The sequence below is a fragment of the Mercurialis annua genome, linkage group LG6 (genome assembly GCF_937616625.2).
Source record: "Mercurialis annua linkage group LG6, ddMerAnnu1.2, whole genome shotgun sequence".
In the NCBI taxonomy this organism is placed as follows: Eukaryota; Viridiplantae; Streptophyta; class Magnoliopsida; order Malpighiales; family Euphorbiaceae; genus Mercurialis; species Mercurialis annua.
This window is the reverse complement of record NC_065575.1, coordinates 41,076,059-41,101,793: the sequence shown is the minus strand read 5'-3', so window position 1 is coordinate 41,101,793 and position 25,735 is coordinate 41,076,059. Positions and strand designations below refer to the sequence as shown.

The following is a 25,735-nucleotide window of genomic DNA, read 5'->3' as shown; positions in this document are numbered from 1 at the left end:
TGAAATAATTATAAAATCGTTATGGAAACTCTATAAACAAATGAACTGGCAAACAATAACTACCAATGAGCTATAACTGAAATGATATAAATATTAAACAGAAAAATATTAGATTCAATTCTTTTCACTAGTACTCTTCTCTTCCGATTATATAAAAAATTTGAAATAACTGGCAAATTGTTTAGAACTGAGTAAATTTTAGTTTCAACTACTCAAATTTAGTTGAAACCACCAAACTTTCAAACCTGCAAGACTAACAAAATTTTGGGTTTTTTTATAATTTTTTTATATCAAAATAGTCTCTTTATGTTTTATACTAAAATTAAATATTAATTTTGTATTCAAACAATCAAGTTAAAATTACACTATTAAATTAAAACTTTAAAATCAAATCAAATTTAAATTTAATACTTCATCTATTTTAAATTAATAGACTATTCAAATATAAATATTTTAAAAAATAGTATATTTAGATAAAATGAATTAATTTACAAAAAACAAACAACTCACTTGCTCTTATTTAGTATACTCAAAAAATTTATTGTCTTAGTATTTTCTTAATTCATGTTACTATAATATATTAAAAATATACATGACAGTCAATCATTCAATTAATAAGTAGTTGTCTATAATTTAGGACAAAAAAAATTAATATTATTTTTAATTTGAAACAGAATAAATAGTATTTTAATTAATTAGATTTAACATAATTATTATATTGTTATATTTGAAAATATAAATGAATAAACTATACATATTGTATGGTGGTACAATAGATGATTAAAAATCGGATCGGACCAGCTTATTGAACTAAAAATCACAATTGTCCAATCCAATTTATTTAAAAAAATAAAAAAATTGGTTGATTTAGGTTGGATCAGTTGGATCTGGTTGACCCAAAATGAGTCTCCGGTTAAGGCACTAATTGATTCGGTTGAACCAATTAAATAGTTGGTTCTACCGATTAGCTCCCAATCTATATTTAAATTAATTTTTATAAGCAATTTATTCAATTAGATGAAATTGTTGAACTGGTCGAACTGAGAATCAGTAGTCGCACCTATTTGCTACATGTTTTTCAATACCTGGTTTAAATTTAAAGAAATTTGAAAAAGAAATGTAGAGATTAAACATATGGCTTAATGCATATTTTAATACTTGAATTATATCACTATATTCTATAGCATCCTTTAATTATATTTTTTTATCACACATCTAAACTTTTATTTTTTGCCAATTTAACCTCTCAACAATGTAATTATTAAACTTACAACCCTTTGTTTACCAGCCTGGCTAAGAGCGTGAAAGATGACCAATAATACACATTTAACCCTTAATTATACTATTTTGTCATATAATGCCTAAATTTATATGTGCAATTAATAGAAAAAATAGTTAACGGTGTTATAGGTCAAAATAGTATAATTTAGGGGTTAAATTACATATTATTGGCCATCTTTCACGCGCTTAGGGGTTAAATTACATATTATTTAGCATTATGTTTTATAAAATAAAATAAGATAAATAATAAAACTATTTAAAATGTTAAATTGTTATACTTGTTACTAAATGAAATATCATATTTATACATATTATTACATATTTTAGGTAATCTTTTTATATTTTTTTTAATTTATGATAGTATTATAAAATAGTTAACATAGTGAATAACATGTAATGAGATATATTAATTTATTAACAGCAAAAATAATTTTTAGTTATTAATTTATTAAAATAATAAAAATATTAAAAACATTCAACATATAATAAAAAGACATTTGAAAAAAAATTAAGAAATAATTGCAGGAATAATTTCAATATTTATGAGTTATTATTTCCTTCATAGAAATTATCTTGGGTTGTAGATTTAAAATATTATCAAGAGAATTTTTATTTCTATTATTCTATCAATTGAACTCATACAAAGACTAAAAAAATCCATTTGTGGTTTAAAATAATCACCAAGTGGAGCGGGCGGATCGCCAAGTTGCACATCCAAAAAGCTCCGTCAACGTGTTTGAAGAATTTAAATATAAATTTTTGTTATTTTACTGATGTTCTTCTCTTTATGTACTTCTTGAATGTAGTGTTTAGCTTAAATTTAGATCAAGTTGTACTTTTATTTACCTATTAATAAAATACCATTATTATTATAAAAAAATGCCAAAAATTCTAATATTCGAGAGTCTTAAATCGTAACGTTTGAAAACACTCTGCAATATTATTTTATTTCTATTTTATTTAGCGTTAGGGCTCGCGAAGTGTGATTTTAAAAGATTTTCAAATGTTAAAGTTCATTCTATTATGAAAAATTTAATACTTTTAATTCGTGATTTGAGGTTATTTTTGTAATTGTTTTTATTATAATTAAGGCCTTTTTTTAGATGTTGATAGAAAGGTGAAGGATGTCGGGTAGTTGGGCTAAGAAAGTGGGATGCAGTTTACCTATAAGTAACCTAAATCTTGTCATTTTGCTGCCCAACAGAATCCAATGTCCCATTCTCAATCCAATGCAACCCAACTGCTAATCAATTTTATTTATATTTCAACCACTCAAATTCAAACGACAAATCTATAAATTCCATTTGGTTTCCCTTTAATCCCGCCAAACCCCTAAAAAGCACTCTTTTATTGTTGGAAATACCAACTTTGGTCCTCTCTCATAATTTTAAACCCAACGGTCCTTTTCTTTAACAATTTCCAATTGTTGTTCTCTTTTTGGGGAGTTCTTTTTTCTTGTTAGTTTCCAACATATATAGTGTTAATTCTAGTTGAAGATACATAATTAATTTGATAATTTTAAGCTTAATGGCGAAAAAAGCCGAACCTTTACAATTTGTTATAATTTAAATCAAATCTTTTAATTTTTATAATAACAGCCAAATTTGAATTTTGTTGTTGCAAGTTTGGCCATCAATTTGGCTATTATTACAAAACAAATGCAATTTGACTATTATTATAAAAATTATAAAGTTTAGTTTAAATTAAAATAAGTTGTAAAGTTTTGACTTTTTTAACCATGAGGCCTTAATTTTATTGGTAACATGAGAATAAAATTGATAATTTCTTCTAATTCTTACTTAACTTTGTATGTGCTTCTAATTAAGTAACATCGAAGGAGACAATGACAAAGGAACTTTCATATCCTTGTACTATAGGAATTGATGGGAAAGCTTTCTAATTTTAACACATTCTTAATGAACATAATTGCAGAAGTTGGAAAACAATAACTATACATCACAATTAGGTACATCAAGTTTTGGTTTTCTTTGCAAGTGAATATATGTTGCCGGTTAAATTTCATAGTTCATTATAGTTAATAATAATTATATGCCGAACAAAGGATCAATTCACCTCCTCAATTTGGCATGAAATATCAAATGAGTTATTTTGAATGTTTTTGGATTAAACAGGCCCGTAACTTTTGTTTTTCGCTCAAATCAGCCCCTCTGACACAAAAACACCCTAAAAAGAGAGTGAAATTGCTAAATCCAAAAATTAATTCTAATTAAACACAATAAAAAATATAATTAATACTAATTAATTTTAATATTTCTAATTTAACACCTAAACCTAATCTAACCCTTGCCGTCGCCGGAATCCCTCGTCGCCGCCGCCCGAAAGCCATCATGTTCCTAGTGTGACTGAGAACGATCTGTTCTCTGTTCTCATACGAGAACACGTCGTTCTCGTTTAAGAACAGGTGTGTTCTCATCTGAGAACAGATCGTTCTCAGTGTGACTGAGAACGACATGTTCTCAGTCACATTGAGACGATGATAACGGCTGGTGGCGGAGGAATCTAGTGGTAGAGGGAAAGGAGAAGAAGAAGAAAAACAAGAAGGGAGAAAATCGAGGAATTTGGTGGAAGAGAAGTAGAAGGAAGGAAGAAGGAAGGAAGAAGGAAAAACAATTCCTTAAATTTTATTAAAAAATAAAATTAAAATTAAATTTTTAAAATTATAAAGCCATAATTGAAATTTAATAGAAATCAAAGATTAATATAAGAGATGAGATAAATATTGAGGGTTTTTTTGAAAATTTTTCATTTGTTTTAGAGAGTGTAATACACTTGCTTGGCTGAGAGCGAAGGAGGGACTTTTTGACCGAAAAACGCAAATTGCAGATTTGTTTGATCCAAAAACATTAAAAATGACTTTTTTAATATCTCGTGCCAAATTGAGGGGTGAGTTGATCCTTTGTTCATTATATGCCTTCACAAATACTTTTTATATGACCTTAATAGATAATCCCACCACATGCTGCCAATTTGTGCCAACATGTTATAAATATGTCGTGTATCTATTTAAAAATACACATATTTTCCAATTCAAAAACGATCCATTTAACTAATGGTGTTAAAAAATCAAACCATAACACATCACATTCATTTAAATTAATACGCGTCGAACTCTCTAATATATTTACTAAAAGCGATCATAATAAATCGCATGTTTAATCCATTTACCACGTTTACGGTTTATCAATACTTGTTTAACACGTTGTTAAGGTAAATAAGTATAATCAAGCAATAAACCTCATAAATAACCGTAAATCTTAATACAACAAACAATAATAAATAAATTATTTGTTATTTGAGTATATTTGACCACATATAATAATTTAATTAATTAACATAATTAATAAACAAGTTTAAGTATGTCTTAGACGGATTAGGAGAGTTTAACCTGTTTAAACTACTATTTAACCGTGCCATAAATGCGTTGACCCATTTATAACCCGAATCCACATAGCCTCAACTCAAATCCGCTTAATTTCGTGTCTTGTCGTGTCGCGTAAAAGAATCATATTGGAAATTGCCAGTCCTACACCTTCCCAAACTAATATATACTAATTGTCAAAAAAAAAATATACACTAATTTTTATTTTTTAATTCCAAACTATAAGTATTTACTTCCCCCGTCCATTTTTAATTGTCGCTTTAGGTTATATTGCTAATATTAAGAAAGTGCTTCTCTTGTCTTAAATTATAAGCATAAAGATTAATATAACCCTATTTATAAACTCCACTATTGAAAAATTTAGTTTTGAAAGTAGAGTTATAATTCACTATTGGATGATTTAACTTTGAAAATTGAACTATCATTTAATGAAGTGAATTAATAAAAAGGTCAAATTTGGAATACTATTGTAAAAATCACATAGAAATTCTAAAGTGACAACTATTGATGGACAAAAATATTTGCCTAAAGCGACAACTAAAAATGGACGGAGGGAGTATTTATTACTTGAATTATTAATGGTTATATATAATTTTATCAATTATAGCGCAATATATGATAAAAAGATACAACTAAAATATAAAATTACTAATATATTAAATAATGGTAATAATAAATTGTGATTTTTTTATAAATTAATTAATTTAAATAAATTATTTTTTTATATTTTGATATATCAATTTGAGAAGGTTTGGGTAGTTACTAGAACTTGATATACATAACTTAACCCGCGCACAAGAAATGTACACATACCCAAATTGTTAGGACAAATACAAGTACTAAAAAATTTAGTAAATTCATGTAAAATAAGTAATTCTATAAAAACATATACCACACTTGCGTTTATTTAATGCAGTGTTTACTTTATTTTTTAGTAGCGTTTACTCTCTTTTAATGTAATATAGTATAATTAATGAGAATATTCATGTCATTTTATCATTTTAGGTCTATAATTTGAGACAAAAAAACTTAGAATAATACCTATCAATTTGAGGGATGAGTACTAAATAAATTCCATGATATTTCAAAAAAGAAGATTAAATCCATGATGTAGTATATTTATTTCCTTTACATGACCAACATTTAATTAATGACATTAGTTGTGTTCTGTTAATTGCAGCAACCATACAAAGCAATAATCAATTGAAGAAGGCCAGTCAAATTAATTTTTTACCAAGTTAATTAATGTAACAATAATAACACATTGATGGCATTAACGATAAAACCAGAAAACTACAAGGACATAATCGTCCAACAACAAAAAAGAGTATAGATTGAGAGTCCTTCAAATTTTGAAACTAGTGGCCGTTTGAACTCCAACTTTCAAAAAAAACTTCAAAAAACAAAACAAAAACAAAAATAAAAACCCAATCTTTCACTTCTCCTCTTCAATGCAACTCTCTCTTTACTCCAAATAGAGCTAAACTTTTCTCCATTTCAACACTAACCCACAAACTTAAACCAAAAACCAAATTCAAATCCACATTTTTCAGCTTCTTGGCGGTGGAAAATTAATTATGGCAGGTCTAGTAATGGTGACCAAAGGTGGTGGCTGCGGCGGCGGCGGAGGCGGCGCTGCTAGAGGAGGAAGAGGGACAGCAAAAGGGAACAGTGAAGAAGAGCAAAATCAGCTGTCAATGATAGCAATTTTGGTAGCTGCTATAAGGAAATCACTGGTGTCATGTCGTTTTGAAGAGAGAGAAGATGTGATGCCTAATAATAGTCCAGTTCATCATCAACATCATATGGAGATTGGTTGGCCGACAAATGTTCAACATATTGCTCATGTTACGTTCGATCGGTTCAATGGGTTTTTGGGTTTGCCGGTTGAGTTTCAAGTTGAGATTCCTTGTCGGGTTCCTAGTGCTAGGTACTGTCTTTAGATTCTCTTTTTGTTTTTTGTTTGTTTTTTAAAATTATTTTTTTATGAAATTGAGATTTTTATTTAATGGGGGAGCTTATAATCACGAGATATGAACTGGGTTTTGGTTTGAATTATTTGAGTGTGCTTAAATTTAATGAAGCTAGATCTGAGTTAATTGAAAATGAGTTGCTATTTTTAGCTTTGTTTAGATTTCAAATTATTCTAAAAAAAAAAAAGATTTCAAATTAATTTCCTTTTCCCCTTTTTTTAGCTCAGTTAGTTTGGTTACTGGTTAGCTTATATTATATGGTCAAACCCAGTGATAAAGTTTATACCTTTATGATACTTTTCTCAAGCATAATAAGAAATTCTCGAATTTGGGACAGTTTAAAACGGTTTTATTTTCTATCTTTGTTTTTCCCCAGTAGGAGTTTTTTTGTTCTGTGAACTTTAAGTTTGAAAATGTTCAATCCAGTGTTACTATGGTGGGGGTTTCATTACACTATAACTTCAGCCACATTAAAAAATTAATCAGAATTACCTTATATTATAGAACTGTGTAGTTGTCAAATGTTTGTTATATGATATTTTGACTTATGTAATTTTTTGATGCATCAAATTTTGCAGTGTCAGTGTGTTTGGTGTCTCAGCAGAATCAATGCAATGCACTTATGATTCAAAAGGAAACAGTGTCCCAACTATTCTCTTACTAATGCAGGAAAAGCTTTACTCACAAGGTGGTATAAAGGTTTGTACTTTCAGCTTCCTGTTAGATAATTAATTTTTGTGTTGAATGCAAATTAAGAACTTTAGCATAATTTGTAATTACAACACGAGCATTATTTCTTGCAATATCAGACACGAACTATTTTTTTTTTTTTGAATTTTGGAACTCCGAACAATTTTGCGATAAAAGAATATGACGTGTATACCAGAATGTACACTATTCCGGCATCCTCATTGGCACTTTTCATCAAATTGCTTGGTGTTCTGAAATGTAAAATATTGATAGTTCGTGTTCGGCATTGTCAAAATATAAAGTTTGTGTTGTAATTGCAAAACCTGCTTAAGTTCATGATTTGTTTTGCAATTAACATTTTGTTATAACTTGAATGAATTATTAATGTTAAGTTTGGATGGGTTTTTAGGCAGAAGGTATTTTTCGGATCAACCCAGAAAACGGCCAGGAGGAGCTTGTGAGAGATCAGCTGAACAGGGGAATTGTGCCAGATGATATTGATGTACATTGCTTGGCAGGACTTATAAAAGCCTGGTTTCGAGAGCTTCCGTCGGGTGTGCTGGACGGGCTTTCCCCTGAACAAGTTCTTCAATGCAATACAGAAGATGAAAGTGTTGAGCTTGTAAAGCAGCTAAAGCCAACAGAATCTGCATTGCTCAATTGGGCTATTGATCTCATGGCTGATGTTGTGCAGGAAGAAGAGTCCAACAAAATGAACGCTAGGAATATTGCAATGGTCTTTGCTCCAAACATGACTCAGGTACATCAAAACCATACGTTTTGAAAATCCGGCTTCCACATCATCCATTTTCACCGGATTGTATCGAATTGCCAGTTGGAGTATATCTTTACCACCTTATAAAACATGATTATATTACAAAAACGTGTCTAGTTAGAGAATTTTTATGACATTAGCCCAATGAAAAAAACTTTAAGTAGCTTAATTTTTTGTTGAACTTTTTGCCAAAAGTGACCGTTCTTGTTTTCTTTTATCAGATGTCTGATCCATTGACAGCACTTATGCATGCTGTACAAGTAATGAACTTTCTCAAGACTCTAATCACAAAAACAATACGAGAACGCGAAGAATCCGCTTCCGGAGGATATTCACCCATGTCTTCTCATTCATCTGGTCAGCAAACAGATGAAGATTTCGATAGTCACCAAGAGATGGAAACAAGTGGTGAGCTGAGACACCAACCATCGGACTATGATGATAATGCCCATTACAGCGCTGGCAGTGATGATGATGCCGATGACGGTGATGATGATGATGAAGTCGAGTCATTGACGGAGATAGAAGAATGCTTCTTGAGGCAATTCAATGATATGAAAAGTGCTTGCAATAATTTCGTTAACCAAATAGAATCTGCAATCTCGTATACAGATAGCAAAGTCGAAAATTCAAGTGCAGCTACAAGCGACGGTGAAGACTCTAGAGGAAGTACGGTTGATGTAGAACAAAAGATTGATCGAAGAAGACCATCATCAGACGAATGCCGAAGCTCTAATGATGTAGAGATGCTCGACAAATTAGCTTAATATGTCGTCCTGATGCATCAAATTCCAGATTTTCGTTTGCTTTCTCTAGTTGCGGTTGGTTTTGTAAATTAACACCGCATTAACTTGTCGGGGCATTGCTTCAACTTCCAGTCATAGGTTGTTTGTGAGTCATGGTTCAGCTTTGAGCTGAACTTGAGCTTGTTTTGTTAGTTTCTTCAGCTTGGAGGTGACATTTGGTTTACGTGTTAGACCAGTCGTATTCATGTATGGAAGTCTAGTTCCATTTCTGTGTATCAAACGGATCAGAAGTCTGCTATGATGATTTCTTTTTAGTTTCAGTCAACTTAATTTGGAAGTCATGCTTAATCACTAAAACATTAAAATCTAATGCTCATTTATCAATTTTATTCCAATCTTTTAATTTTCATTAATTTTAGCATGATTTATTTCAATTATATTTTATATATTTCAAATTTATAGACAATAATTTCATTTTCTTTTTATCGCAAGCTATAGGCCGTTATTTATTTCTCCTTTTGCACCGAATTGATAGGCACCTTATAATACTTCATGTCTTAAATTATAGGCCATCATTTATATTTTATAGACAATTTTAAATTTTAAAAGACTTATTGACCCTTACTAAATACACATAGTCACTTTCATAAAAAGATTGTCTTCAAATGAATTATATATTGTTTCTAAACTTATAAAATTATAAAATTATAGATAAAGTAGCAAGTTTTAACCAATTTAACTATATATATTATCATATTTATCCAAACGACCTATCATTTAGGAAAAAAAAAGAGGTATTTGAATGATTAATTGTCACATATTTTTCTATTAATTATGTCAAAATGCATTAAATAATTTTAGCAATATGTTACCTTGTCCACATACCATTTTAACTTATAAGTTATTGGTGATATAAGTTGAATTAAAATTGATAAAGCTGGATAAAGTTTGAATTGCTTTTCTAGACTTTTTGGACAACTAAGCCTATTTATTCTTTTCTCAACAACAAAAATGGCCTATTTATTCAAACCATTAACGCATTTTCGTACAAGGCACCTAAAATAAATAATTAATCACCATGAAGAACTTAATACCATAATGAAGATGAATACATAATAAAAGATGAACAATTATAATGCATAGCATTTGTACACTTGTTTTATCATTCAAGAGTTGGATATTAATTTAACCAACTCTTTCTTCTCTCCTCTCTATGAACCAGAGGATACACAGAAGAAATATAATTACTTACAATTAATTATATTCTAAAAAACCCATAAAATAAATAGAAAATTGAAGAAAGAACCAGAAATGAAGAAATAGGTTGCACGGACACTTCACTCAGTCAACATTTTCAGTTTCGAGAACGCATCGGACACTTAATGTTTCGTACGAAACTTCAAATTTTAACATAAAAAATCTTAAAATAACGCCATTACGCCGACTGTGCAAATGCCCCGTTTTCCGTTCCGTGCTACCTATGCGAAGGAAGGATCAAGAAGCCAAACAAGCCTCCCAGAAAAGCTTATTCCTTTCCATTTCATTAATGGGTTCATTAGTTGATTCTTCAGAAACACAAGATTTCTGATCAACCCATTTCTGATAAAACCGAACCTCATCATCTTCATCTTTAAATTTCTCTTCTTGATTTTGCTCTTTAACATTATTCCTAAAATCAAGAACACCGCCATTAACATAAGCTTCTGCTCTAATTTCAGCACAGGAACAATCTGAAACATCACAGCTCCAAGATTCCGCATCATCATCATCAAATTTGAAAAAGGGTAGATTAGGATCAGATTGAAAATCAACTTCAGAATCACCAGAGGCTTCTACAAGCAAACAAGATGACAAATCAACACTCTTTTTAGTGTTGGTTTGTTGTTTTGAATAAAAAGACCAGAAATTTTCCATTTTATTTGGATTATGAAAAAGCACAAAACAAAAATATTTGTATTACATAAAATAAAAGAAGTAATGGAGAATCATGGGATGTGTTTAAATTGTAAAAAAAAAAAGGAATTGTTTAGTGTCTTAATATATCTATGAGTCGGCCTCATGAAAATGAATGATTATATAAGTAAAAAATGAGAGAAGCATGTGTGTATTCTTCTAGAAGAGAATTATGGTAGATTATTTGTTTATGAGTAATGAATTGATCAATATAGTTGTACATCTAGAAGAGCAACTCAATTTAGTTGACTTAACTAATTTTTTTTTTATAATTTTATTAAATTTTTTATAACTTTTTTGATGTTATTCAAAAAAAAAAAAAATTTGATGTTTTATTTTGATAAGAGAGAGAAATATATTTATTGAATCTCTATTCTCCAATCGAAATATAATTTTTTTTACTATTTATAGAAGGATTGCAAAAATTAAAATATCTACTTTGATTCATAATTTTTAATATTTTGATATGATTTAATATGAATATTTAGGCTAATAATCACCCGTGGCACCTCAACTTTGGGGGTACGGGCGCTAAACCCCCTGATGTTTAAAAACGGGCAGTAAACTCCCTGAACTTTGAGGCGGCGCTCACAAAACCCCCTAAGATCAAATATCGCCGTTTTTTTCGTTTTCTGTCGACGTGGCATCCAATTTCTCGTCCGGACACCAAATGGCGGCGCCTGTCCCCCCTGCATGCATGTCTGACACCTGCTGCTTGTGTAAGAATGCGTCAGTTGACTTTTTATAAAAAAAAAACAAATGAAAAGTAACCGCGGTAATTTATTTTTTTCTCTCTCCTACTTTTCCTTTTCCCCACTCGCTCCTCTCACTTCCGTTTCACTATTTTCGTTTCAAATATTTTCGCCACGCTTCGTCTTCTTCCCCTCGTTTTTTCGTTTCTTCGCTGACACTGACCTAGGGTTTGCTCCTTTCCCATTTTTCATTCAATCTTTCTCATTTTCCTCGCATTCTTCCCCATTCTTCTTCCATTGTTCAACATTGTCTTTCATTTACCGAAGTGTAAAAAATATAAGTAAAATCGCTGAAAAACCTAACTAAAAGAGAACATTACTTCTGCAACAAAGAACAAGAAAGTGATTAAAGGTTAGAAATTTAAAGTTACTCGTTATTTGATTTTTTGTGGGTTGGTTAGAAATTTTAACTCCACTAACATGTTGGCAGGTTTTTAGTTTGTGTGGCTGCAAAAAATGAAGAGAAAAGGATTCAGTAGACGAAAACGAAAAGAAAAGAGTGATTACAGAAGCGGGCCTCCTGGAACTGCTGGGTATGGCTTGATGGATAGTTCCAGCAGCGATGATGTTGTTGAAAGTATGCTTGTAGTCTATTTTATAGGACATTTTTGCTAAGAAATTGGCGGGGGTTGATGACTGTAAAAGTTGATAAATTTGTAGGACCACTTAATTACCAAACATGTCAAATTTTTTTTTAGAGATAAATTGGTTGATTGGTTTGGGACCATTTCTTTTTGGCTGTATATGCTTTTTGAATAATAGAATATGCTTGCTATGCTTGGTGATTGTGATAGTTGAGTTTTTAATATGTCTTTATGTGTTGGAACTGCTGTTTTAGACAATTAAGTATTATTGTTTGTGTACTTAATGATGGTTGGTTGGTTTGTTGGTTGAATTTAGTGTTGCTTTTTTTCTTCTTCTGTTTTTCAGTTTTCCCTGCAGAATTAAATTGTTTTACCATCAACTTACACATTGGTGGGGAACTTGGGGAGTGGGGATATCATAACGGGGAAGTGAAGAGTAGGGTATATAACCTTGATGTCATTACAATGGGTAAGTTTGATAAATGGGTGGCAAAACTGTTACCCAAGAAGCTTGTTGACTACCATTGGAAAGAGACAGCCGTAGAATATAACGTGGGGATAAAACCAATTAGCCATGAGGATGATTTTATGGAAATGGCTAGGGCTGGGTCAAAGGCGGGGAGTGTTGAGGTGTACGTTAGGGAGTACTCCGTTGGGGATGTTAGGAAATTAAAGCCTAAGAGAAGTCCTAGTCCTCCCCCTCCATCAGCAGTTGTCTTAGAGGAAATTGAAGAACCGAAGGACAGTTTCAGTTATCCTAGTCTGGGCCTGGTGTTGAGTCAGGAAAATTGGGAGAAGCATGGGGATCGTGGCTTCAGAAAAAAAGCGCCAGGTGCCATCAGAATGGTGCAAAGTCAGGGGCCAGGGGTGAAAACGCAAGGGAGCCAGGGGCCATGGTTGAGAAGAAGGTCAGCAAGTCAAGGACCACTAATGATTGAAGGCCAATGGGAACCTGAACCCCCCCCTCCGTACACAGCCGTTGGTGAATCAGAGGTTCGACAGTGGATGAAAAATACTATGGAAGATCTGATGAGGGCGGGGCCTAGTGAGGGGCAAAATCTAGCTGAGAGGTTTGAGGAGGTGCAAAATGAGGGGCTGAACGAGGGGCTAAATGAGGGAGAAAATCAAAATCTGAATGAGGGGCTAAATGAGGGGCTAAATGAGGAGCTGAACGAGGGGCAGAAAGATGGGGTGAGTGAGGGCCAAATGGAGGGGCCAAACGATGACGAGCATGGGCAGATGGGAATAGATGAGGTTAGTGAGGGGCTTTATGATGGGTTACCTGCTAGTGATGGGATGTGGAACGAAGGGGACCTTGGTGAGGTCAATCAAGAAGCTAATCAGAGGGGCCCTGCTGCTGATCTGCAATGGGAACCTGAGAGGCCAAGTCAGGTTGAGGACCAGTGGCAAAAATGGGGGAACTTCGATGAGTTGTTAGATGGCCTTTCAGCTGAGCTTCGGGTGCTATTCGACATGCCCAGTGAAAGAGAGAAGGATGTTCCAGAGGGAGTTGTAAATGAAGAACAGAATGTGCAAGAGGAAGGGGGGCATGTGGATGCAGAGCAGAATGTGGAAGAGGAGGGGGGCATGGGGATGCAGAGCAGAATGTGGAAGAGGAGGGGGGCATGGGGATGCAGAGCAGAATGTGGAAGAGGAGGGGGGACATGGGGATGAAGAGCATATTGATGATTACATAGTTGACCCCGACTACGATATATGGGATGATGACGACGATCTCTTGACAAAGCTGAGATCAACAGGCCAACTACACGGAGAGTCATCAGTTCCAGTTCAAGATGGGGATGAACACGATGTTCAATCAACACAGAGGTCTGGTGGCAGACCAAGGGGTAGTTCACAGCCAGAATTTGGGCCAGGTGGTGTAGAAAGAACCATAAATCCGGATTTGAATGAAGCTGAGTCGGACTATATTGCATCGGATGACAACAACACAGCCTCTGATTCTGATGGTCAAACGAGTGCGCGGTTTAACAGGTTCGATGAGCAGGCTGCGAGAGCCAATCCCTCGTTCACCGAAGGAATGTTGTTTGATAATAGGCACCAGTTCAAGAAGGCCTGCAGGGAGTGGGGAATAGTCAACAGGTATCAAGTTTGGTTCCCCACTAATGAGAAGACGCGGGTTAGGTGCAAGTGATATGCCAACTGTGGTTTTTTTGTCTTCGCTTCAAAACTAGATATGGCAAATCCGGAAGACGAGACATTCCAAGTGAAGACCTTTTTCTTGGAACACACTTGTCCTAAGAGGACAACCAACTTCCACGTCACAAGTGCGTATCTGGCAGATAGTTTTTTGGAGGAGTTCAGAAACAATCCCGACTATACCCCTGAGCAGTTTAAGGGCAAGATCCAAAGAGAGCTGAAACAGAACATCCCAATCCAGAAAGCAAGAAGAGCTAAGAGGAAGGCATTGGATAAGTTGGAGGGGGATGAAGATGGACAGTATGAGAAGATGTATGACTACAGGAGGGAGGTCCTTAGAACAAATCCTGGCAGCACTGTCGAGTTTAAAGAGCCGAGAGGGAAATTTCAAGGCATGTATGTCTGTTTTGATGCGATGAAGCAGGCTTTCAGGAATGGCCTTAGGGAGATTGTGTGCCTTGACGGTTGTTGGCTCAAGGAAAAGTATGGGGGTCAGTTGCTTTCTGCAACCGGTATTGACCCGAATGATTGCATGTACCCCCTTGCAATGGCGTGGGTGAAGGTTGAGAACACAGATTCTTGGACGTGGTTTATGGAGCTGCTGAAGTCGGATCTGCACTTGGGCAACAACACAATTTTTATGTCTGATAAACAGAAGGTAATTTCTTTAATGCAGAAGCTTGTTTTGTTTCTTGCTCTCTTTGGTGTATAATGTGCAGTTGATGTTAGGAAAAACTCTAGGACCATCCTGGCTGCCAGAGTGAAACCAATTTTGACCATGTTTGAAATGATCAGAACCCAGCTCATGAAGCGGATAAGTGACAAGCAACTTTTGGGGAGTAAAATTCAGACTGATGTGTGCCCTAAAATTTTAAAGAAGCTTGACAAGATCATCGATGAGGGATGGAAGTACACCGCAACCCCTACCGGCGGCCCACAAGTTCAAGTTAGTGGTCCCGGGGGGCAGTTTGTGGTGAATTTGCCTGAAAGAACTTGCACCTGTAGAAGATGGGACCTGACTGGGATTCCATGCGTCCATGCCTGTGCTGCTATTCATGAGAAGTACCCACGGCGGTACATTGATGACTGTTATAGCAAAGCGGTGTACGAGCGAGTTTATAGCTTTGTTATCAATCCCATGAATGGGGCTGATATGTGGGAAACAGACCCAAACCCCTTCAATATCATACTCCCACCCTCACCAGTGCAACAAAAGAAGAGAGGGAGAAAGGCAACGGTAAGGCGACTGGAGGCTGAGGAGCTTGAAAAGCAGGCTGCCGAGAAAGCAAGCGACGCACAAGCGACGAGGGCCAAGTTATCACGAAAGGGGCGTCAGCGAATTAAGTGTAGCGAATGTGGACAGTTTGGGCACAATATCAGGAAACATTTAAAGGAAAGAGGTCAAGCTTCGGGTGGAGGTGAACAGCATCCATCTGTAAATGAATGTGAAGGACCAATGGCAGAGAGTGAAGTAAGTAACTTTCTGAAATTTCGGTTGCCTGTGTAAGTACAATCTCCCTTCTAATTGTGTTTTTGTTGTAGGCTACTACTGAAGTGCTGCATGCGTCCCCAGCACACCAGACATTGCCATCTGAAACAGAAGCTGCTTGTAATCTTGACAGCCAAACGAGTGCAGTTGATGATGGTGCTCCACCCAAAAGACAGCGCAAGAAGAAGAGTAGTACAGAAGCGTCTGAAAGATACAAGGAACATCTGAGGAAAAGACCTAGGCAGGGCTAGATTTATTTTGTGCCTAGATAATGTTTATTTTGGACCTTATATTTTGTGCCCAGATAATGTAACTGAATCTGTCCTAAACATGTGGGTGTTGGTTGGTTGTCGTTTTTCTGTGAATTTCTTGTCTATTTATGTAAATTATATTTCTGTCTATTAATTTGCCGATTTTTGATATATGATGATGTTAGTGAGTAGATAGGAATACTGCCATTCAAGTGCAGACCCTAAACAAATATTACTAATCAATCATGGACCCTGAGATTTGATAAATTGTTATCCATGGCCCTTAAGTTTATTTGTAAGACTTTTGATCAGAGGGTTAATAAAATGTTCATCCCTCATATTATATAACTTATCCACCGTGGACCTGTATATTATACGTTTCATCACGCGTGGACCCTAATGTTTAGATAGATGATCATCTATGGCCCTTTAGTTATTAATTGATATCAGCATGGCCTACATTTGAATTTTAACAGCGCCCCACTTAAATAGTCAATAAGTAGCTGGTTTTCTTATTTCGTTCTTCGTTTCCATCTCTCACCCATTGCTTACTACTTAGACTTCTAGGGTTGCAAAATTCCGAACTGTATTTTAACACGTCCGCAAATGGAACGGGTATCTCCACCAGTGGTTTGCGATTGCGGCATCCCATGTCGTTTACAAATTTCGTCAACGGATAGAAACCCAGGTCGAAGATTTTACACTTGTTCAAACAGAACTGTAAGTAATTGATGTGCTTTACTGCATGTACTTAGCCTTTATTTCTTTGTTCAAATTGTTGCATGTCTGAAGCCTTTATTTTTTCGACCTAAATTTGCTAGAATCAGTGTGATTTTTTTGCCTGGCTAGACAATGACATGCCTTACCAAATGTCGGTGGTCCGAGGCTTGAAAAGTGACATTCATGTCATGACTGTTGAACTGGAGGAGGCCAAAAGTTTGCTTGCTGCTAAAAATGACGAGTTCCAGGGATTGAAGGAGTCCCATGAAATGTACATAGACGAAAATCAGGGATTGAAGGAGTCCATTGAGATGCATCGCGATGAAAATGGAATCTTGTTTGAGGAAAGCGGTCTACTTTTTATGGAGATAGACATACTGAAGGGCCAGATCAAGGACATGGAGGTCAAGTGTGCAGACTTGAAGAGGTCAACCAGGATCATGAAGTTTGGTTTTTGTGCTGCTTGTGCAGTTGCAGGATGCAGTGCAACCTTTCGTTGCATGAAGAAAAAATGATAAAAATATTAACAGATGTAATGTTGTTTCCTTTAATGTAATGTTGCGTATTATTAATGAAAAAAACTTGACTTGTCTTATCATTAATTTTGTACAGTAATTATTAATTTACTACAGTAATTATTATATTATGGATGTTGGTGTAGTATGCAGCCCGATATCATTAATTATAACTACTGACTTGTCTCATCATTAATTATGTTTACGAAACCAACAAACCCATCCGTTGGTCATTAAGTATATACCCTTTGATTACCCCCATTAAGTACATCCACTGACTTGGGAAACAACACGATGGTTAGGTTGAATATGAAAAGACAAGTATCCAACTTATTTAAACAAGTTATCATGCTTAATTACAACCGACTTTCTTCTTACAAAGATCATTCTTCATTTAAAAAAAAAAAAGCTATGTCTGATAATATAGTTCGTTCATTTAATCTTGAAGTTATGGATTGCCCCATCTGCTGCGAACCGTTAATTCCTCCAATTATTCAGGGTTTTTACATTTCATTTATATGTTTTCATTTTTTGAATTTTTTGATTAGTTTATTGTTTATCATATAACAGTTTATTTTCTTCAGTGTGAGAATGGCCACACAACTTGCAGCACATGCTCTGTGAAGGTTAAAAATTGCCATTCTTGCACTTTGCCCATAGGATCAATGAGAAATCGGGCGATGGAAGCGGTCGTGGAGGCTGTTACAGTGTTTTGCCAGAACAAAATTTATGGATGCACTGAAAGCTTCAGTTACGACGCAAAGACAAAACACGAGAAGTACTGTTCCTTCGTAGCGTGTTCATGCCCGGTTCCAGACTGCACCGTCAAAGGGTCGTCCAAAATGATTTATGGTCACTGCAAAGAGATGCATACAGATTCTTTTATACCATTTCATTTTGGACGTAGATTCGATGTTTCTCTGAACTTGGATGATAGGGGCTTACTTCTCCAAGAGGACACATCAGACACTGTGTTTGTTCTGAACAACACAACGTCTTCTTATGGGAATATTATAACTATGTTTTGTCTGGGACCAATGTCAAACGGACGCTGCCCTTATGACATCGAAATAAAATTTACTGAATCCTCCGTTGACAGGTTTCATTCTTCTACGAAGAATTTTCAAGACACCAACAGTTACTACCGTTCGTTGACAGGGTTACTTATTGATAGCAGTGATCGTGATTTTTTTCCTGACGGGTTGGTAAAGATGGAGCTTTGTGTATGTCGATCATGGGAGCTTGGTTCGGAGGATGACATATAATGACAAGGATGCTGCCCGAAATCAAATTCTAAGTCTTGATGATGTATTAAGTTTTTGTGTCGTAACTTTGTTTAGAAAATTGAGAATATATAAGTTAGTTTTTTTGTAGTAACCTTTTCTGTTTGTTTAATATGTAAGACTTTTGATCAGTATGTGTTTTAAAATAGACGTAATATACTAATTATTATATGTTTCTTAACATATTATTTTAAGGGTCTTTATTTGATTACATAATACAAGATCAGGGTCCTTGGTTGAACAAGTAAATAAAGTTTAAGGTCCACAACTGAACAACGGTCCTAAAGTTCAGGGTCCACGTATGATCGTTAAGTTTAGCTTCCTAAAAACCAAACCAACCAACACGTACAAACACAAATAACGTTTCAATAACGACCAATTCACAATAATAAACGGGAATATCATAAGCAAACAAACAATACTTCTCCAACATTTAATCAACCAGCGCAAAAATATAAATTCTCAGTATTAATACTAATTGCAAAATAAATATTAACCTAAAAGGTTACAACTGTTGATGCATAACTTTGCAAAAAAAAGGTAACTCAAGTGTGTCAATCTTCAGTCTGAACCACCAGACTGCTGCTTCTCCAGGGGTTCATCAACAACTTCAGGTTCATCAACAACTTCACTTTGCAGCACCTCCACTGGTTCACCAGGACTTTCAATCTGCAGCACCTCCACTGGTTCACCGGGACCTTCAATCTGCAGCACCTGCACTGGTTCAGCCTCAGCAACAGCCTGCAGCTCCAATGCATCATCCCCATCTTCAAGTTCTTTCAACTCAAATAATGTTTGTCCAAATACAAGCCTTAGGTTGCACACGTCATCACAGCTTAACTTCCTAACATACACATCAACACTACCATCTTGTGTCCCAGCCAGTGCCATGTCCATGACATGGTCATCGTTTTCCATAGGAATTAATTCTGCAGTATACATGCCAGCCCGCCTCCAATAATACATTAACAATCCCTGAACCTTCAATTCAAGTAACCACTTATCTAGACTATTTAATCCTATATCCTCAATATGAAATTTTCTGACAGCCACATCCTCATTAAAATAACCAAACCATTCAAAGTCTCCATTGTAGTTAAGAATAATTTCAAAGACCTCAAAAAAACGTTCTTCACTAGTAGCTGCGCAAACCAACAAATTTAAAAACAAACAAACAATTTTCAATTACTGAACAAGTAAACCCAAACTGAAACAACATCAAATGACAAACTAGAAACAAAATACCCGCAAAAAACAACATCCCATAAAAAATCAACCCCAAAATTCAAAATAATAATAAAAAATAACAGAGACCAGAAAAATCATACATTTTCGTTTCTTCCCTTCTCTTTCTTCTTTTCCCAATTTCGTAGTTTTTTTTGATCCCATTTTCTGAAAATTAACAGAGACAGACAAGATAAAAATTTTAAAACACGTCGGTAAATGAAAGACAATGTTGAACAATGGAGGAAGAATGGGGAAGAATGCGAGAAAAATGAGAAAGATTGAGAGAAAAATGGGAAAGGAACTAACCCTAGGTCAGTGTCAGCGAAGAAACGAAAAAGCGGCAGTGAGGGGGAAGAAGACGAAGCGTGGCGAAAATATTTGAAACGAAAATAGTGAAACGGAAGTGAGGGGAGCGAGTGGGGAAAAGGAAAAGTAGGAGAGATAAAAAAATAAATTACCGCGGTTACTTTTCATTTGTTTTTTTTTTTTTTTTTATAAAAAGTCAACTGACGCATTCTTACACAAGCAGCAGGTGTCAGACATGCATGCAAGGAAGACAGGCGCCGCCATTTGGTGTCCGGACGAGAAATTGGATGCCACGTCGACAGAAAACGAAAAAAACGGCGATATTTGGTCTTAGGGGGTTTTGTGAGCGCCGCCTCAAAGTTCAGGGAGTTTACTGCCCGTTTTTAAACATCAGGGGGTTTAGCGCCCGTACCGCCAAAGTTGAGGTGCCATGGGTGATTATTAGCCGAATATTTAGCTGCAACATATCAGTTTAATTCATAATAGATACCATTAGAATTTATTTAGAATATTATGTCACACTTACTCATAAAAATCAATTAGAGAATAAATAAATAAATAAATAAAAAAATATTAATTATGAAAAAAGAATTAAATACAAACAATAAAAATATCTTAACTTGCATAAGTCGTATAGTATTAAAATATTGAAAGAATATTAATAACACATAGTCCATGATACTAATAAAATATTGTTCAAATTATTAAATATAAACTGAATAAAAATCTATCAATATTCAACAATCCACACTTTCAAGTTTGGAACATTCTCTCTAATCCTATTATAATTCTAATTATTTTATGATCATTTTTGGTTTAATTTTTTTAAGGTTCGGAAATTTGCATGATTTTGTGCACATATTCTAATTTAGATTATGCATATATAGAGAATGCATGATATTTTTTAATTAAGTTATGGTATTCTTTTTGTTGATTTCAATTAGTTAATTATATATATTTTGTTGGTAAAACAATAATATTAATATCTCCCCCAACTATTTTACGTGTTCAAATTTAATTGGAACTAAATTGCAAAATTGAAGTGGATGATCTTAAGACCAGTTCTACTTTTTTGGTGTTTTAAGATTTGGGGTGAAGTCACATCATAAACCACAATTATTGTTAAGTATTAGAAGAGTTCTATTTACTACTCATCAATATTCTATGGCAAATCAAAAATTTCCTATTCTTTAATGCAGAAAAATTTAGTTGGAATTTTATATAACCGCAATTTATCCATTCCTTCATTTCTTTTATTTAAAAATTAATTAATAGAAAATGACAACTTTTAATAATATTTCGTTTACCTTTTCTTCTCTTAGTTACATTTCTTTTATATGGATTTGAGGTCATGTCATGCTCTAATCTAAACCCCCATTTACGTTAAATTAAATTTAGTTTTTTTTTTTTTTGAATTCATCAGATCTCATTAAATTGAATATGAAACAGTTACATTTGTAAGAAACTCGGGATAATTTGAAAACTAAACCCGATGACCTGACATGGAACAGACAACATGCTGCCTGATTCGCAGACCTTACGAAAAATAAAAATAAATTACTAACTGTTTCGCGAATTAAGTGCCGTCTTCAATCACTCTTCGTTCAAATTTCTCCAAACACCCGCAAACTCATTGCATCCGATTCAATCAAACTCCTTCTAAAAAAGAGACAACAACTCCTTCTAAAAAGGAGACAGCAAACCTTTCATAAAGAAAGGACAAAGTAAAACATTCATACAAAAGACAAAAAATAAAAAATAGATAAAACTAGTATAGCTCATAGACGAATCCATTTTGTTACTGAAAGATCTTCAATCTATCGTCGCTTCTTGATAATTGAATTGCGCTTCATGATAAATTTTAATCCGTCAGAAAAATGAAAAAGAATTGGCTATTTATTATATTTTATGAAACTAAAATAACATAAACAAAAGGGGTGGCTACCGTCAATAGAAAAATTAAGCCATTGACGGCTGCCGAAGAAAAAAATAAGAAAAAAGTTTTAGGTGGCTAGGGTTTGTTAGAGAGAAAAGAGAAGAGAAAGGGGCTAGAAATTAAATTTAGTTAATTGGGTGTTAACAACTATTAGAGGAAAATAATCTGCCGACGATGGAGTATTAGAGTCTTCTAGAGGTTCAAATAATTCAACTTAGGACAATATAGAATGTTTGTTTAATTTGAACAGTAATGTATAATTCGAAAGTTTATTTTATATTTTGTTGTCTCATTCTAGTTGATAATATATTTATATATTATTTTAGAATATTAATATATAAATTTAAAATTACTATCACAATAAATATATTATACTTTTCAAAATAAATTTAAAATCTACTGTAGAAAAGATTTAATAGTGTCAAAAGGTTAAAAAATTAAATTTTTATAAATTTATCCATTTTTTCTAAAATTTATTAATCTATCCTAATTTAATAATTTTTATTGTAATTTTATTTATTTTTTCAATCAATTTAATTGTATCAATCTTTCTACTTTTGTTTTTGGCTCAAGAGCTTTAAAATTACTTTTTTTTACCTCTAACACCTTAATATAGAAAATTGAATTGAATTTTATTATTATTTTTTATTTTTAAATTAAAAGTTCAATTATACAATTGTAAACAACCGAGTTTTACTACTTAAGGAGTAGAAATTCAACTCAAAATAAATTTATTAAATTGACCAGAAAAAAGATATAACTCAATAAAAATATTAATTATGATATATTTTTAAATTTAAATATTTTTAGATAAATTTATAAAAAAATCATCTTTTAAACACTATTAAACCTAGAAAAGAATATCAAATAAAGTGACTCCCACTATGCAATATATATAATCAGAAATTTGAGTTGGTATTTGGGCATGAACTTGATGAAGCGGAGGTTTTATAGAAAAGTTGAAATACTGTGAATACTGTTTTAGTAAATTTAATAATCAATTTTCATGCTGGAAACGTGGAAGATCATCCAAACCGACTTGATTTTATAACAAAATTTCCAAACAAATTAACTGACATCTTTGGAAAAACTGTGGGCAGACTAACTTCAAAAAGGCAACGTAAATTAAATATAGCAATCTTTGTTGAACTCATTTTAAATTTCTTGCTGTACCCAAAATAAGAAATATTAGTTCTACAAGCTTGACTTTAAGCCAGCAGTAACATGGCAATTAGGTACCATTGAATTAAGTTTTTAAAATTTAGGACTTTGAAGATTTTACTGTTTAAATAAAATAGTAAACAAATCTAGGCTCAATTTCTTTTAGAAAACCACTAATTTTAGTGAAATTTGTAAATTCAACATAAATTTCCAGTTTTTACAATTTAAAACATGAACTATAGTTATTTTATAATATGAAACACCAAGCAATTTTTCGTAAAAAAAAATGCTAACGTGGACACCAAAATATACATTATCTCGCGTCTACATTAGTAACTTTTTAACAAAAACTTGCTCGGTGTTTCAAATTATAAAAATTCAAAAGAAAATTGCAAAAATTAGAAGTTTATAAAAATTTGTCAAAAGATTTAAAATTGGTAATTTTAAAAACAACTAAGCTTAATTTTTTTTTCATTCAAAGAGTGCTTTACCTTAATCTTATAGAGGAATCACATAGATTCCACTAATCTAATCCTTTAATTACTAGAAACGCTCTCTAATCAAACATATGTTATATCAAGTTGAAGAATTAATGAAATAATTTCGTTAGTTTTCATTCAATATAAAAGAATTTGGTGTAACACCATTAAGTGTCAACCATCTGTGCTGTTCATTTGTGGCCCAGGGCCAGCATATAAAGTCAAAGAGAGAAATATGGACCCATCATGGCAATTCATAGCAATAATATAATGCCTAATGGAATTGGATTTCAGACAGAATCCAAAAAAGTGGAAGAAAATATTTCTTATATCTAAATTATAGTGTTGCATGAAAATCTGTTTCAGTTGTGTTTTGTGGTAACCACGGCTATGAAAGGCGCGCCTCAGGGCCCTGGCCAGGTGAGGCCACTCGTCGAGAGGCGCGCGCTTTCGACACCTCTGCTGTGAGGTGAGACAGCCGCTGCCTTAAGGATTATTTAAATTAGAAGTAAGATTTTAATTTGGACATTTACTCAATATTTATGGTACACCAACAATAATAACTCTATCTTTTTAACCTAATATTCAAAACAATGACACAATAGTTAAAAGAGATAGGCTGTTTTTTTAAGCAAAATTAAAATATTATTAATACTGCAAATTTATATTGTTATAAAGAGTTTATCTGCTAAATTCAACAAAAAATAATGATTGACTCCTAATAAGAAGGATATAAGGATATACGGACTTAGCCACTTTTTGGGTCATCCAATTACACATTCGCTTAACAAAAATTGAGATTAATGATAAGCGAACGGTATATAATATAACAATGTGAATTCTCTCTGATTGTCCAAATTTCTTTTGCTCGACAGTGGCAAACGATATTTAACCTGAAAACCATGCAATAAATAATAGAGTTCAAAATAATATACATAAATAATACCAACCATATATATGCAGTCATCAAAATTAAAAGTTGGTTCAAAAATTGAGGTTAATGATAGGCTGTTTTTTTTACTTTTGGAAAAAATGAAATCCTAATTTTTTACTTCCTCCGTCTTACATAGTTGTCCATTTTGCCTTTATCACACAGTTTAAGAAAAGTAATTATTGCTTATGGATTTTGTAAAATTTTCCTTACTTTTTTTGTCATATCCCTATTTAATATAGGGCTCATTTGCAATTTATTTTCAATTTACTCATTAGTAGATTTTAAACAGGGCTAATATAGGAAAATTGAGTGTAAAAGTTAGTTATTTTTTGAAAGTGGACAAGAGTTTTGGGACAAAAATATTTCTCAAAGTGGACAACTCTATTGGAACGGAGTGAGTAGTTTATAACTCAATTTTTCTTTTCTAGAAAATTAAAAGAAAAAACACAGTCCGAAAACACGCAAAGTTTTGAAGACCTAAATTTTTTTATTGAACGCTTAATTTTTTTTATTCAGCACCTAAATTTTTTTATTTTATCCACTCAATATTAGAGAGTATGAGATATATTTTATAAAAAAAATCAAGTATGATGTATTTTTTATAGGTAAAAATATGGAAGTTTCTCATTTTGTCCACTCTATATTAGAGATATATTTTTTGAAGTATGAATATTTTCTAAGATGTATCAAAATAAAAGTGTATAAAATAATTTTTAAATTTTATGGACTTTAAACATATTTAAAAATAATTAAGTGATCTTTTAGATAATTTTTGTTGGTTTTCCATTTTTTAACCCCACTTTCAAGATAACAAAGCAATAGTTGAGAAAAAATAAAACAGGCATCAATAGTAAGCAAAAGCAGTCAATCAATACAATTTTTTTTTTGAACAGAGGATCACTTTACCCCCTCAACTTGGCACAAAGTATCAAAAACGTCCAAATTAGCAAAACCGGATCATTTTTACCCTGAACTTGTCAAAACCGGTACAAAAACACCCCTACGCTGACGTGGCACCCTAAATGGAGAGTGAGTTTCTAATTAACCATTATTCATTCTAATTAGTTATAATTAACTCCTAATTGAATTCTAATTAATCATAATTAACTTCTAATTAATC

The 25,735-nt window shown here is 33.1% G+C and overlaps 3 protein-coding genes and 1 long non-coding RNA gene across 4 annotated transcripts; 3 read left to right on the top strand and 1 right to left on the bottom strand.

The window, feature by feature from the left end:
• The first annotated feature begins 6,033 nt into the window (after positions 1-6,033).
• On the top strand, positions 6,034-9,195 carry LOC126653520 (rho GTPase-activating protein 2). Its single transcript, XM_050347425.2, has 4 exons — positions 6,034-6,611; positions 7,233-7,353; positions 7,754-8,104; positions 8,341-9,195. Exons 1-4 carry the CDS (start codon positions 6,259-6,261, stop codon positions 8,884-8,886), a joined length of 1,371 nt encoding a protein of 456 aa, XP_050203382.1. The 5' UTR covers positions 6,034-6,258; the 3' UTR covers positions 8,887-9,195.
• Positions 9,196-9,978: 783 nt separating this feature from the next.
• Positions 9,979-10,973, bottom strand: LOC126688041 (uncharacterized). Its single transcript, XM_050382606.2, has one exon. The coding sequence runs from the start codon at positions 10,777-10,779 to the stop codon at positions 10,360-10,362; it is 420 nt and encodes a 139-aa protein (XP_050238563.1). The 5' UTR covers positions 10,780-10,973; the 3' UTR covers positions 9,979-10,359.
• Positions 10,974-11,332: 359 nt separating this feature from the next.
• Positions 11,333-12,345, top strand: LOC130015734 (uncharacterized). The gene is made up of 2 exons (XR_008791073.1): positions 11,333-11,922; positions 12,001-12,345. It is a non-coding gene; the product is annotated as an uncharacterized LOC130015734 (long non-coding RNA).
• A 5,355-nt stretch (positions 12,346-17,700) lies between these two features.
• On the top strand, positions 17,701-18,554 carry LOC126687882 (E3 ubiquitin-protein ligase SINA-like 10). The gene is made up of 2 exons (XM_056106371.1): positions 17,701-17,788; positions 17,860-18,554. The coding sequence occupies exons 1-2, from the start codon at positions 17,701-17,703 to the stop codon at positions 18,552-18,554; spliced, it is 783 nt and encodes a 260-aa protein (XP_055962346.1).
• The last annotated feature ends 7,181 nt before the right edge of the window (positions 18,555-25,735 follow it).

Excerpts from the sequence above, each read along its gene's own strand:
- LOC126653520 (XM_050347425.2), top strand. The coding sequence starts at position 6,259 with ATGGCAGGTCTAGTAATGGTGACCAAAGGTGGTGGCTGCGGCGGCGGC. Across the intron at positions 7,354-7,753 it reads ACTCACAAGGTGGTATAAAG|GCAGAAGGTATTTTTCGGAT; the intron begins GTTTGTACTTTC and ends ATGGGTTTTTAG. Across the intron at positions 8,105-8,340 it reads TTGCTCCAAACATGACTCAG|ATGTCTGATCCATTGACAGC; the intron begins GTACATCAAAAC and ends TTCTTTTATCAG.
- LOC126687882 (XM_056106371.1), top strand. The coding sequence starts at position 17,701 with ATGTCTGATAATATAGTTCGTTCATTTAATCTTGAAGTTATGGATTGC. Across the intron at positions 17,789-17,859 it reads AATTCCTCCAATTATTCAGG|TTTATTTTCTTCAGTGTGAG; the intron begins GTTTTTACATTT and ends ATCATATAACAG.
- LOC126688041 (XM_050382606.2), bottom strand. The coding sequence starts at position 10,779 with ATGGAAAATTTCTGGTCTTTTTATTCAAAACAACAAACCAACACTAAA.